The 15,840-nt window shown below is 38.7% G+C and overlaps 1 protein-coding gene across 1 annotated transcript in view; it reads left to right on the top strand.

Annotated features, from left to right (window-relative positions):
• LOC122809124 (proSAAS-like) overlaps window positions 1–7,193 on the top strand; it is a 148,909-nt gene extending 141,716 nt beyond the window's left edge. Inside the window, exon 3 of the mRNA XM_044080383.1 lies at window positions 1,652–7,193. Coding sequence (XP_043936318.1) covers window positions 1,652–2,021 — 370 coding nt within the window. The 3' untranslated portion in view covers window positions 2,022–7,193. The remainder of the gene's footprint in view (window positions 1–1,651) is intronic.
• The last annotated feature ends 8,647 nt before the right edge of the window (window positions 7,194–15,840 follow it).

The raw sequence follows: 15,840 nt of genomic DNA, 5'->3' as shown, positions 1-15,840 counted from the left end.
TAAAAGGAAGTACAAGTAGGACACAGACTTAGAAAGCTGGGCACTGGCAGGTATACACTGCAAGAAAAAATGGTACGAGTAGGACACATACTTAGAAAGCTGGGCACTGGCAGGTATACACTGCAAGAAAAAATGGTACGAGTAGGACACAGACTTAGAAAGCTGGGCACTGGCAGGTATACACTGCAAGAAAAAATGGTACAAGTAGGACACAGACTTAGAAAGCTGGGCACTGGCAGGTATACACTGCAAGAAAAAATGGTACGAGTAGGACACAGACTTAGAAAGCTAGGCACGGGCAGGTATACATTGCAAGAAAAAATGGTACGAGTAGGGCATAGACTTAGAAAGCTGGGCACAGGCAGGTATACACTGCAAGATAAAATGGTACGAGTAGGACACAGACTTAAAAAGCTGGGCACAGGCAGGTATACACTGCAAGAAAAAATGGTACGAGTAGGACACAGACTTAGAAAGCTGGACATGGGCAGGTATACACTGCAAAAAAAAATGGTACGAGTAGGACACAGACTTAGAAAGCTGGGCACTGGCAGGTATACACTGCAAGAAAAAATGGTACGAGTAGGACACAGACTTAGAAAGCTGGGCACTGGCAGGTATACACTGCAAGAAAAAATGGTACGAGTAGGACACAGACTTAGAAAGCTGGGCACTGGCAGGTATACACTGCAAGAAAAAATGGTACGAGTAGGACACAGACTTAGAAAGCTGGGCACTGGCAGGTATACACTGCAAGAAAAAATGGTACAAGTAGGACACAGACTTAGAAAGCTGGGCATTGGCAGGTATACACTGCAAGAAAAAATGGTACAAGTAGGACACAGACTTAGAAAGCTGGGCACTGGCAGGTATACACTGCAAGAAAAAAAGGAATGGCAGTATAGTTTGGATGCACTGCACTGTTTGAGGATAAGTGGAGGAGGTGAAAATGATGAAGAATACAGGTAAGAAAAGGGGTTTGTAGCATCTGGAAATGGGGTTGTCAAGATAAACTTGAAGAAATGCTACTGCACAGAAAGAGTGGTAGTACGTTTGTGATGATTGCCTAGGTCAGTAGTACAGACTAAGCCATCAGAAGAGTTTAGAGTTTCTTGAGAAGAACAAGGAAAGCTTGGGACAAAGATTCGGGGATAACCACTTGAACTTGGACAAACTAAATAGGTCAAATATCTTCTCTCGGCATCTTCTTAAGTATGCATGCTCATAAGAAAGAAAGAAAGATAAAAAGACATGCCAGATAATTAAGAGAAATAAATGTAGCTTTTACAAAAGGTAAAAAGAAATAATCTTAAATACTTAAGCATAAAAAGAAAATGTATAAACCACACACATGAAGACTGGCAAGTAAAAAATATTACTTTATTCACCCACCCTAGCACTTCAGCTACACACATTTCCTGTCTGCATGTGTATGGTTTAAAAAGATAAATTTTTCAAAGAAAAACTAGAAGCATAAGTAAATAAAAAGCTGCTTACTGGGAAAGAAATCATTCATAATACAGAATTAAAAAAAAAATTCTTGCTAAAAAAGAACATAGCTCAATTAAAAAGGTGCAAGAAAACATTTTACTAGAAAAGAAGAACAAAATGTAATGAAAGAAACTTAACCATCTGCTTTCTTGATTACTAGGTATCTGGTTGGCAGAATCCTTACTGGTATGGCTGATTCTGGAGGTCAACGCCCACTGCAACGAGACTCAATGCCCAGCAGACAAGAACCCTACCCTGTCCTTAAGCGAACAAGACGATCAGTAGATGAGGACCACCTTGACCAAGCTAACCTCCTACGTGTTAAGCGGCTAGGAGATGGTGATGATGGCTACCCAGGGGATCTTATTCCACATCAGGACCCTGCTTATAAGTTCCAAGGTGGTCTTCAACGTATGAAGAGAATAGATGACCAGCTGGAGGAGCCAAGCAAGTCAATCAGAAGCAGACGATATGCAGCCTATGACCAAGGTTCTCTGGCAGAGCGGGCCTTGAAGTACCTGCCTGAGTAAAAATCATGTAGCTTTCAACATATTTCCAAATGTATATTGCACTTTGGTGTGTATCAGTGATCTGACCATACCCACCTCTGTATGATGTGACTTTATTACATTGCTTTCAAGTATTTTTGTGTATACGTCAGAAAGACAGCCAAGGATGGGCAAAAAAAAGGGAAAGATAAAAAAGCATGCATATACGAGTGAAAATGAACGTGTGACACACACACACACACACACACACACACACACACACACACACACACACACACACACACACACACATACACACACACTACAGATCATGTCTACCATTTCTGATTGCTCATAAATACAAATTGGATGGCTTGCTTAAATAAGATATTTCTGCAAAACGGTTAGTTTGCAAATGTGAAATGGCAAGCTAACTCCACAAATTATTAGAAGTCAATAGTATAAAACTACTGTAAAAGTTTTGAAACAATAAGAACACAATTTTCAGTTTTTTCCATAACAGTCCCTGACAGACAGGCTTAGACCAAAACTATTTTAAAAAAATCTCTCCTTAGAAAATTCTGTAGAGGCTGGTATTTTTAATACACTTAAAAAAATCACTGCCTAATAGCTATATACATTTTCTGTCTGAAATGAGCTGTGATACTCCACAGTATGGACCCCATCCTGGTAAACAGTGCAACATTTACAAAACCAACATCTCAAGTGCCATTATCAGTACCATCATTAGTAGCTTCTGTGAAGAACCATGGCCCAAACCTGCTGGAAGTCTGACCACAGTGGCTTTCACTCTTTCATTCTCCTCTTCCTAGTGATGTCTCAGTCACAGGGTAAATCTGTCCACAGTTGCACTCGCTCTTCCACATTCATCTTCCTAGTGATCTGTCAGTCACAAGGCTGTGGCACGTCAGTCATATGTGTACAGGTGTGAGTATGAGAATGGCAATATAGTGCTGTTTTGTGCCACAGCAGTTTGAATAAATAAGAAACTTCAGCAACTGGGGGGTGGGGTAGTCAATTGAGCAAATATTATTTTTGTCTGTCAGTTAACACAGAGAATTAAGACCCCGAGCTGCTAATAAACTGCATCCTGTAGTCAAGGGTGTAGGGTTTAATTCCCTCCCCCTCCTTTTGCCAAAGGTGTGACACCGAGCAAGTCACTTAACTAGACAGTGCTTACTTGTTGCTCCTGAAAAGGGACATTCTGTTCAATGGGCTTACCCCATCAGCAAGTAGATAAGATCTGGTTAGTTGCACTTGTTTGGGGCTGGCATAATGGTTAAAGTTTTAACTTCACATACACAAAGTCCATTATTTGAGTCTCACCTTTGGAGGAAGCTTGGTTTGGCTTATAAAAGTCTCCTGGGGTCACTCATGTTTGCTGAAAAAAGATATAGAAAACATTTTTTAAATATTCTGAATGGTTGATCTGGTAACAAAAACATACATTTCAGTGCACTTTTCTGGAGTCAAGAGGGAAGCTTTAAAAGGGTGCATGTGATGTTTCTGTTTATTACACATACACATACTTGACATTATATGATCAGGTGATGTGTACGGGTAATATAATATTTACCCAGATACCACATTAAATAAAAGTTTAATTAAAGTTAGTGGCCTTGTAGTTTATGGTCTTGTTGACAACTTTCTAAATTCTGCTGTGATTAAATGCCTTCCTGATTTGAATGCAGAGTATGTTTATATACTTTAATGATTTCACTCTCTGTTTTTACACTTACACAAAAGATATAGGTAGGACAGAATCAGATATAATATATTAACTCATAGTAAGTGCAAGTCACAGGTAAACCAAGCTGACATTTTCATTACTGAGAATGTCTTTCTGGGCTGCTTCCTGATTTAGCTTTATGCACAGGGCAGACATATTAAAATGTAGGATTTTATTTTTCAGAGATGTTGTTTCTACCTGTTTAGTAAAGATTGCTGAATGGAATCATAAGAATTGGTTACAAAATAATTGTCTCTAACATGATCCATAGAAGGGTTTCCTTTTCAGTAGTTGTCTGCAAGCTCTTCTGCCATATTCTGTTTTTATGGAGTCTGTGGAAGTCTAATAGGACCTTTTTTATTTATAAATTATTTGTTTTTTTGTAAGTTTCTTCTTGCTAATTCTAATGGTTGCTAAGAAATATTGACTAGAAGTATAGATCTGTAAAAATGACACTGTAGACTGAAGAGTGAAAAAGGTTATCTTATTTTATGCATAGTTTGCAGGAATTAATTAACTATGCAAATGTGATTTGTGTTGAAGATAGTGCAGCTGCCAGATACATTTTTTGAACTACCCGTCATCAGCATTCAGTCTTTAAAATGAATTGTCATCTCTTGGGAGACAATGATCTGTATAGACCTTTGGCCTTTAATTTGGAACAAGCTGTTCAAACACACATAACTATTAACATTAAGTGGTTGTACCCTTTAGTACTATAGCAATGATATGACAAAGAACAACCGTCCAATAAACAGGTTAAAGTAGGAATGCATAGTGGTAACAGAAGAGGTAAAATACAAATGGCATAAAAAAAATATATATAAATATATAAATATATATATATACAATATGCAAGCTATACTAAGAAATAAAATGAGTGTCTGAGCTCAGAGAAGAAAGGCTCAACTGACACTATTAGTCTTAGGAACACATATTTCTCTTTTAAGAGCTTTCTGATCTCAGTACTGTATGACACATAAAGCTGCACATGGACACTAATTTCCAGAAGCAGCATTTAAAGCTAAATCTGAAAAGTTTGATGCAGTAAATACCTATTAGACGGCATAGACAATAAACTGACATGGAGGAAAGATTAAACCAATGAGAAATCTTTTTGTTTATATAGATTAGAGAGAGAGGGAGACCGACAGACAGATAAATTAGTACAGCCTGGAAAACAATTAGCTGTCTGTCTGAAACACAGATTGTTATACATTTATACAAAGTGACCAGCTCTTTGTATCAGCCATATGCTGATTATCATTTTGAAAAAGATCCCCAGAGACCCCCTCCCCCCATATTTTCATCAATTGCAACTGCCGGTGTCACTTTCTAAGCAGAACGTATTATGTGTTCAAGGCAATAGCATGAATGAGCTTGTCAAACTTAGCCAGCCCACACGAGTGGCTCTTCATAAATGACCAGCAGCTCCTATGTATGAGTACTGAGTGCCTTCTGTCCTTAATAAGCTGATCTTTTGTTCACTGTTGCTGTGACATGGTAAGCAATTATTGTGAGTAGATTTTCAAAAAAGTCCCTTCTTTTCTGCTAATTCTGTTGGAGTTCATGCAGTAATCATTTTGATGTAGTCTTTAGTTCAGCAGTTTATTTTCCAAGTCTGAGATTAAAACTGGGGTTGTGGGCACAATTACTATGTTACTTCTGTTCCAAGTTTCACTCTGGGAGTGAAGCAGGAGAAGATCCATCAAAAGCGTGTTCAAAGTCACGGAGTCAGAGAGCGAAACTGCAGGCTGCACAACATACAGACATGCCAATGGGACAGCTTCTTTTGTGTTCCTTCCCAGGCTTAACTACTAGGTGTTATATCAAAGATTCCTATCAACAGTTCAATGCAACACAGCAAAAAGTAGTCCTTGACTGTTGTTTCAGACTTTTTCTGCATAACTAAAAATTACACTATGCAGAGAGAGAGAGAGAGAGAGAGAGAGAGAGAGAGAGAAAGGATAAAAGACAAACCATGATCTTGCACTTTTTGTGTGATTACCACCTGACACCTACTATGATCACCTCATTGGTTTTCATGTCATCAGGACTCATCACTAAGCAGAATGATTTGACATACCAAACTTGTGATATTTAACACAAATTTATTAAACAGGTCAGTCCTAGCACTAAGCCCTTTGACCTGCAACTGGTTACCTGCTTTTTTGCAGGGATTTGCCCCCATTACCCTCTACTTCTGTTAAACCAACCAGTTTCCTATTTCGCTCAGATATAAGACTCCACTCATATCCTTTAATATCTATACCAGACTCCTGAGAAAATCTACATTGTGCAGTGTTTTTATTGTGATTTTGTTTTAGCCAGTTATTCATCAGGTATTATTACCAGCTCTTTTAGCACCCAGAGAGGTTCATCAGATTGCTCAGATGACTGATCTCCTAAAGGTTCATTGTGATCTTTTTCTGATGTATCCTTAAGCATTTTCTCATCTATTCACGTTCTCCTATTCATGCATGCCCTGTCTTTGCATAGTGGCACCCTGCTTTGTGCCCTTTGTAAAAACTGAGGTGACAATTAATCTAGCATTTCTGTCTCATTTCTTGAGACATTTCTTCATGTTTTCAGGTAACCCATTATTCTTATGAGGCTTTCTATAATTCCTTATGAATCTGAAAACATTTTTTTCCCCATAATATCTTTCTGGTCATTTCATTTTCTAGGTATCCCTTGACCTGTTTATTGTCCTAGTATCTCATCTGTTGAAACACAGATCTAAGTTACACCTCAGTTAAAGCCACAATAGTCTACTCACGACACTGCATTGTATTTTGCTGGAAATTATTATGTCACAGGCATAGCTTGTGATATCAGGTATATACACATACCAAAAAATAAGTCTAGTAGACAGAAATCATCATTACACATTAAATTATGTCATTTTTAAGAAAAATGGAAGCTTTGTTTAGAAATCATTTGAAACATGAGATGGTATGTAACTGAATGTATATGAAAACATATGTAGTTCACAAGTTTCACTTTTTGCTTCTAACAGTACACTGGACTTGGATTTGATGTATGTGTTCCTCCATGAAAGAAAGGTATATAATATTGCATTGTCAGCTTAGAAGATTATAGGGCTACATTTCTCAGCATTCACTGGTACGTGAATTTACTATCAATCAAAATGTGGTTGTCAGGTAACATTGAATACTTTCCTTGATTTATGTTTATAATCAGAAAACATGCCTTATTGGAAAAAACATTAACAGGTCTACATGGTTTCTAGTAATGCAGTATCATCTTTCTTTAGGGCCTGCCTACTTTTGATAGCTTTTCCATCTTCAGGTTTGTGCATAGAGTTGTTATTGCAATGCAATCAGAAATGACAAAATGAAAAAAAAATTGCCCATCCTATTTTGTCTCAGAAGATATTTTTGTGCTGTTTCATTTAACTGTGTTTTGTGTGTCAATAAAGTTGAACTGGTATTTTAGCTGTAGCATTATCTTGGGTGGTTTTTTTGTTCTTTTTATTTGTTTCAAAGACAAAAAAAAAAAAACACTAATGCTTTTGCCTACAGGTTTTCAGTTTGTTACAGAGCGATGGATGTATTTCTTGAAAAGACTGTTGATAAGCTGTTTGGTACAACAGGAGGTTAACAGGTTTGTAAATAAATGATGAGTTATACTGCATACTTTACTTCAGCAAAACAGCTAAGCAGCGGTATTTTGATCAATCATGGTTGGAAAAGCTGAGTTTCTGTCTTGAAGAAGCAAGAATAGAGTGCAAACTTTGCAGACTGTATGTCAAACATACTTTTCTGATGCTTATGCACATAGCTCTTGCATGTTCTTCCTTTTGTTTGCTACTGTTTTTCCCTTTATGTGCATGTCGTTCACCGCTCCATGTTATTCATTCATTTGTTCATTTATTTTCTAGTATCCTTGTTAACCTGTTGAAGGTCAGAAGGAAGCAGGACCCTATCCCAGCAATTAGTGGTAAAGTCAGAGAACCAATAGTTTTGTTATCCATTAGGGATCTTTCTGTGGCGTGGTTAGCCTTATGCATGGGTGAACTCGGTGGCCTCCTAGGTTACTGTTCATCCAGGAGCACTTTCATCCACTAAAGGAAAAGAAATGCTGTTGTAACTTGCTTTGGCTGCTTGAAAGAGATGTGCAGTTTAAGAACAGTGTTGTAATTTCTTCGTTCACTTTCATTCCAAACTAACCCAAAAGGATTACGTGGAAGGTAACTAGCTTTTTGTGGGGGGACGGGGGGGGGGGGGGTCAGGCAGTATTTCTCTATATGATTTATATAACTTCCAAGCATTTTTTGTCTCAGTTTATTGGGAACTACTATTTTGTCTGTTGTGAACATTAAGCAAATTATTTATTCCTTAAAAAAATGAGACTGAATTTCTTTTGTTAGTCATGATTTTTTCAGACCATCATTGGATGCACCTCATAGCCTCGAGAACCTCATGGCTTCTGATAGGCTAGTGTATTTCAGATACTGGATTATTTCTGTTATTTCAGTGCAGTCTTAGCCAGTTAAAATGTTTTGAAAGGCTGCAGGGAAAAGGTTAAAGAAGAGTAGACATACATTCTTCCCTCACTCATGATTTTTGCTTAGACTATCATTCAGTCAAACTGTGGAGAAAAAAAAAGCTCTAAATTGACTCTGGAGCACCCACAGCCCTACGTTTGTGGCTGTGGTTTCTCTGTGTGAAGTCTGCATGCCTTCTCTGGGTCTGTGTGAGTTTATCCATATGCTCTCGTTTCCTCTAACACCACAAAGATGTGATGGGTGAATTGGCATTACTCCAGTTTGCATTTTAAATAAACATGCAGTGTGTGTGTGTGTGTGTGTGTGTGTGTGTGTGTGTGCGTGTGTGTGTGTGTGTGTGTGTGTGTGTGCGTGCGTGTGTGTGCGCGTGTGTGTGTGCGCGTGCGTGCGCGTGTGTGTGTGTGTGCGTGTGTGTGTGTGTGTCTGTGCGTGTGTGTGTGTGTGTGTGCGTGTGTGTGTGTGTCTGTGCATGTGTGTCTGTGTGTGTGTGTGTGTCGGTGCATGTGTGTCTGTGCGTGTGTGTGTGTGTGTCTGTGTGTGTGTGTGTGTGTGTGTGTGTGTGTGTGTGTGTGTCTGTGCATGTGTGTGTCTCCATGTGTGTATGTGTGTCCATGTGTGTGTGTGTGTTTGTGTGTGCGTTTGTGTGTGTGTGTGTGTGTGTGTGTGCGTGTGTGTGTGTGTGTCTGTGCATGTGTGTGTGTGTGTGCGTGTGTGTGTGTGTGTGTGTGTGTGTGTGTGTGTGTGTGTGTGTGTGTGTGTGTGTGTGTGCGTGTGTGTGTGCACGCGCATCTTGTGACACACATGAATGGCGTGTCAGAGGCAGTATCAGTATGTGTCTATCTGAGTGAAAAAAATCAGTGCATCTTGTGATAAACCTGTTTTCTCAGGGACAGTGTGTATGGGGAAAAATCTGATATTTATAGTGGACATATATATTACCACTCACATGCCTAACTCCTCTGTATAGCAGTAAAACAGTTAGCAAGTCATTATCTTTTGTAAAACAAGGTATAGGATATATCACAGAACAGCCAAAACTTCACAGCTTCTGGGGACATAGTAGCCCCCATACCCCAGGCTATATAAGTGGATCTTCACAACAGCTTAGTTAGTGTCTCTGCTATGAACCACATCTAGCCCAAAACTACCCTTGAGGACAGCAGTGCTCAAAACATTACTATAGTTGTATGTGTGCTGGGGGGCAGTGTGGTCATTATAGGCTCCTAGGTAAGCACTAGGCAATCTGTCTGCAGACCATTTCAAGCCTAGTCAAAAAAATCCTATTCAAAATTTCTCTCTAGCCTCAAGGAGGACAAGACAAGACTGACCAGGAGAGAATTGAGGTTGCCCATCCAATTATCTAGGTTTGTCTTGAAGAGGCAAGAGTGCTACTCTGATTGACATGTAGTGGAAGTTTGTTCCAGAATGAGGGATACACTGGGATATGAATATAAAATGTCAATGTGTATTATTTATTGGCTAATGAAGGTTTAGTTCTGTTAACTGAGAATTCGATGTACCATTAGTTCTGTGAAGGACTAGGAGATCAAACTGGGTTGGATCTTTCATGGCATGAAAGGTTAGACATAGATCTCCACAGAGGAGTCTGTAAGAGACTGAATACAAAGAAAGGGTTGCCAGTCTCTCCTGATAACTAAGCTTTTTGAGCCCACTGATCTTTTTTTTTTAATTATGAAACTCTGAGGTTTCTCAAATTGTGTGAGATAAATACATGCTAAAAGGTGTGTGATGTCCTGGTTAATATCCTACCAAACTGCCACCAATATGTGATGTCCAGAAAATATCCTACTGAGCTGCCACCAATATGTGACATCCTCTACTATCCTGAGTCAGTAACTAAGGATCTTCAGTCCTCACAACTGACTCCAGTGGAAAACCATCACTTAAACAGGAGTAATATTTCACAATTTCCCCTAACAGTACAACAGGAACATGCTCTATAACCTGAGACTGGACTGTATACTTCTGTCCACACCTAATGTAACTTCTTAGTACACACTTCAGAACAATGTGTTCTAGTTAAAGAACTTTGATATACTCACACTTAAATAAATTAAATCTCACACATTCAAACAATTCTGCGTAAGGCTGACACAAATTTCCAGCTGTGTCCCTTCCCCAAAATAATAATACTGTAACAGGCTGCCACCAATCAGAACATCTACATACCCTTTGAAGGGGGCGATATCAGTTCTGATACAGGAAGAAGATGTCTGTGATTTCTCCTATACTCCACACCCTCAGATTCTATGAAGTAGGATCTCAGCTAGGCACATATACCTGTTACTTGACCAATCCAGTCGAAACCTTTCGCCATTTGCATCCTCACTGTCTCTCCTTCTTTCAATGGATGAAGAAATCTGCTTGATTTATCATAGCTGGACTTCTGGAATGAACGTTTTCTGTATAGCTGAGCTTTGATTGTTCTGTTGTTCTTTGCTTTAGGCTTCAACAAACTAGAACTGATAGGCAGTGTTGTTCTGGTTTGCCTAGATAGAACTCTCTGATCAGGCGATCCAAGTATATCATCATGGGTTATGTTTCTGAGATTGAGTAAATTCAAAAAGACATCGGTATTATCACACTTTGACTTCTTTAATAATTGCTTTGCACTCTGTACTGCATGTTCAGCTGGTCCATTTGACTGTGGATATTCAGGATTACTAGCAACATGTACAAAGTCCCATTCTTTTGCAAATTTCTGAAACAACTGACTAGTAAATTGCGTACCATTGTCAGAAATAACTTTGTGTGGACTACCTTGGACTGAGAAATGACGTTTCAACTTGGTGATAACAGCAGTGGACATTGGATTAGGTATTAAATCAATCTCAAACCAGTTAGAATAAGAGTCTACTAACACTTCGGTTTGAATTTTTTCACTTCCATAAGCAATAAGTTTCACACAATTGACCACATTAACTTGTTCACCAGCTCTCGCCTTAGCAAAAGCATCTGCTGACATAACATTATACCTTAAACCAGTGTCTACTTTGAGCTCAGTTTACCATTGATCTGGACAGTACAAAACACTTCATTCTTTGCCAACAAATTTACTGCATCAACCTTTTCACCAATCACTGACACACACACACATTCTATGTAGAAAGTAGAATAGCAGCTCTCTATGTAATCAACTTGCTTTTTTAAGTGACCTTTCTTTATACCTGTGTAAGGTTAACTTGATATGCAAAACATTTGAAAATGGTTCAATTTTTTACACTTGTGGCATTGCTGACCAAATGCTAAGCATTTTTCTCTTTTAAACTCATTACTGGCACCTCTCACTAAATGCCAACAAAACTAAGATCCTTCTATTCTCTCCCTCAAAATCCTTCCCTATTGCCAAAAACTTACTCCAAATCACCAGCCTTAACAACTCCATTATCGAGGTCGTACCCTCCACCAAACTTCTTGGTGTAACCATTGATGAACACCTAAAATTTAACAATCACATCCAGCTAAATATCAAGAAAACCCACATAAAACTAGGCCTACTTTACAGAAACAATCACTTCCTCTCTCCTTCCACCAGACTAACTGACTACTTTCCTCTCTACTGTATGGTGCTCCTCTGCTCACTAATTTATCTTCCACACTCACCTCCAAATTGGAACTATGTTATAATAAAATAGCCAGATTTGCCACGAATGCCAAATTCTCCTCTCATCACTGCACCTCCCTACACTCACTAAATTGGCTTGAACTCCCCAATCTACTTGACTTTCACCAAATCACCACAGCCCACAAATTATTGTTCCAACCTACTAACTGCCCTGCACTATCCAATATTCTGCAACCTTATAACCCCCTCAGACCCCTTAGATCTACCCACGAAAACTTGATCACCGTCCTTAAACCCAAGCAGCCTGCTGGGCAGCTTCTGCTATCTTATTCCCTAGCTAAAAAATGGAATGCTCTGCCCTTCACACTGACGACCTGTGACAACCTAACTTCAAAACTCAACTTCATTCTTACCTCTATCTAAACAGGAAATGCAACTGTACTCTTCCACCCATTCCTCTCAAGCTCTCCTCTCCCTTTACTCCAGGTTAATCTTCTTACCTTCCTAACCTCACTTTAAATTGTTGATTATATATGTAACCAAACAGCAAAATCTAGCCATGATACTATATGCCTGTTTTTACTCCTGAACTAAACTGTATATATATATTTTTCCCACTCCTTTGAATGCTACCTGTTGTTTGCAACCCTAGCTTCCTTTGTAATTAATCATGTAATTAAACTTTGTATTGTGGAGCTTTTTCTCCCCGAGCCTCCACTGAAAGTAGGCTCCCTAAGCCCAGTGAAACTAAACTGTAAATATTTTTTTTTCTCTTTTTCTCTTTAGAATGATACCTGTTGTTTGTAATCCTAACTTTCTTTGTAATTAATCATGTAATTAAACTTTGTATTGTGGAACTTTTCTCCCTGGGCCTTCACTGAAAACGGGCTCCCCAAGCCCAGTGGACCTCCCCGGTCATCAAACTGGAATAAATAAATTGTGACAGTTAGCAATAAAGCTTGATTTGGGTTTTGCTGACTCACCCTTGTACTGCACTGAGCATGTCCTTTTCTTATAAGTTGCTGGAAAACTACGAGTTTTACCTGGAGAGCCTTCAGGGGTGGCAGGTGCTATGTGTTTAGGCCTGCTTCTGCTAGCTACATGTTGCATGCTGTCTACATTTGCTCTGGAGCCTGCTGAAAACATGCTCTTATCATTTGCAAGTATACTTGTGTGCCTTTCTGTAACTTCATGGTTTTGACAAATCTCAGTAGACTTGCTCAGAGTTAAATCACTGTCACGAAGCAAAATCTTTCTCACTGCAGTACTATTAATACCACACACAAGCCTGTCCTTTATTAACTCATCTTTTAAATCACCAAACTTACACATTTTAGCTTTGTTTCTCAGGTCAGTAATACAAACTGCAAATGTTTCCCTTTTCATCTCTTGTGTAAAAGAAATGCCTCTCTAAGGTAACATTTGTTTGTGGGTTATGCATTTCTCTGAATTTGCTTTTCAAGCACTTGGGGTCTTCCCTTGATTCAGCCAGTACAACAATATAATGTTTTTCACCTTCTCCCTCATATACTGCTGGTGTATACACAAATGAATGGTGTCTTTCAATGACCTCTGACCCAGCTAGGTTTAGCAAAAATGAATGCCCTGGTGCATGCATCTTTGTCGGAATAAGCTGCTTATATAAAAATATCTTTTGCGCAAATATTCTCCAATTCTCTGCAATATTCTGATAAAATACAAGTGATGATGGTTTTTGAAATCCATCTGCCATGTTAACACATACAAGTGAATGCTTTTACAAGTATGCAGGAACACACACACATATACGTATGCCAGAAATTTATGCCCGGATTTGTAACTATGCCTAATAGCGCAACAAGCCTCTGAATAGCTTTGCGAAATAAGTCTCCCAGGCAAAAGAATACTCTTGAATTTACTTTACTGTAAGAAATCACCTCTTAGTGTAAGAAACATTTTAAAATAACTGTACTGTGCGAATAAACGGGGCAGAAGAAGCTCAGAATAACAACATTTCAAAGTAATTGCACTTTGTAAACAAGCAGTGCACAGCACATGGAAACTTTCCCAAAATGGTTGTACTTTCCTAAATAACTCTTTACAATGCAAGAAACATTCTAGAATGGTGGCACTTTGCAAATCTACACACTCAGCACAAGAATCTTTTGGAAATGGCTGTATTTTGACTGCACTTTACAAAATAGTTGCACTTTTCACACAAATAAACTCTTCAGAATAAATGCACAGTAATAAGCACACACTGTAAGCACTTTTACACACTTTGAGATACTTCAAATAACTCTAGTTATGCTTTGAATACAATGCAAAATAGTAGTTATGCCAAAACACAGTACTTTGCCAAACACATGCAGTAGCCTTGCTTTATTTATGCTCACTATGCCCTTTTTACCTTTATTATACTCATTTTGCTCATTTAATCTTTTTTCATGCTCATTATACTTTTCTTGTACTCATTTTACTCTAAACATGCTCCTTTTACTTTAAACATGCTCATTTTGCAATTATGAGGTAATTTCAAATCCTTATGTGCTTTTTCTGATAATAATTTTAACAAATATATTAATTTTAAAGATTTTGCTTGATTAATAGACTTCTTGTGCCTCTCGCTTGTTTAATAATGTGGTTTGTGCTCTTGTAATATTCCATTTTGTCTTTTTTATAAAAATAAATCGTTCATGCAAGTTTTCAATACATTTAGTTTGTTTCTTGCCCTTTTTTAACTCTGTTCTCTTAGTTTACCTTTACTGTTAACTCTGCACCTCATAGCTCTAAAAAGCAATCTCTGGAATCCTGCTTCTGACACCATGTTGCTCATCCATTCAGGATAAAACAGACGTGCATTCATGGGTTCTGTTCAAGCAGATTTATTATGTAAAAACACATCAGGATTGAGACTTAGTAACTTTAACCTAGATAAACTTATAAACAAACTAGCTATCACACTCATACATGCTCACTCTCTGCACTCTCAAAATGGCACTAAAGCTAGCATTTATATGCACTTGATGTCCCTGGAAATGCTTCTTAAAGGTACAACATACACACATTGTTCTATGCACAGTCTTTAGTATAGAGTTTAACCTCTCCACAAGACCATTAGTTTGGGAATGATAGGGGGTGGTCTTTAGATGTTTCACCTAACAAAGCTTCCACAAACAAGTCAGCAGGTCTGACATGAAGTTGGCACCTCAGTCAGTATCTCCCTCAGAAAACCTACCCTGCTGAATATTTCTAGCAAAAGCATTTGCCACCTTCTCTGCCTCAATAGACTACAGAGCTACCACCTCAGGGTATCTGGTAGCATAATCCACTACCACCAGGATATATTTCTTCCTCGTAAAACTTAGAGTACTCAGGGTTCCCACAATATCCATGGCCACCCTCTGAAACAGCTCTTCAATTACAGGCAAAGGCATTAATGGAGCCTTAATCTTGTCCCCTGCCTTGCCACATTTTTGGCACTGTTCACAAGTCCTACAATACCCTACCACATTCTTTACAATCCCAGGCCAATAATAATTCTGCATAATATATCTCTTAGTATGTTTTATACCCATATGACCTGAAAAAGGGATATCATGTACTATGGCTAAAAGTGGCAGACAGTAAGCTCTAGGCACTACCAACTGCTGTATTACCTTACCTTCTAGTCTACCTTCAGGAGTCCACTCTCTATACAACAAACCTTTGCTTCATTACACAGGCTCTCCTCTTCCTTGAGCCTATGATGCCTCCTTAGCCATCTCCCTCAAGCTTTGTGATGTAGGGTCTGTAAGTTGAGTCTTTCTCAACTCTACCTTTGTGACCCTCCCCTGCTCAACTTCCATAAGAAGCCTGGTAATTTCTGACAGCTGCGTCTCTTTGTCAATCTGAATACTACCATTCACCTCTGTCCTTGCAGTCACAGTGTCCAAAGGAACATCAGATATCCACCAGCAGCTGTGGCTCACTTTCAGACTTACTGCTACAGGATAGCTCCTTCTCTGAAGCAGCC

The sequence above is a fragment of the Protopterus annectens genome, chromosome 8.part0 (assembly GCF_019279795.1).
Source record: "Protopterus annectens isolate FY-2018-M chromosome 8.part0, PAN1.0, whole genome shotgun sequence".
Taxonomy (NCBI): Eukaryota; Metazoa; Chordata; order Ceratodontiformes; family Protopteridae; genus Protopterus; species Protopterus annectens.
Note: the sequence above shows the minus strand (reverse complement) of the source record. Positions and strands in the feature narration are given on the sequence as shown.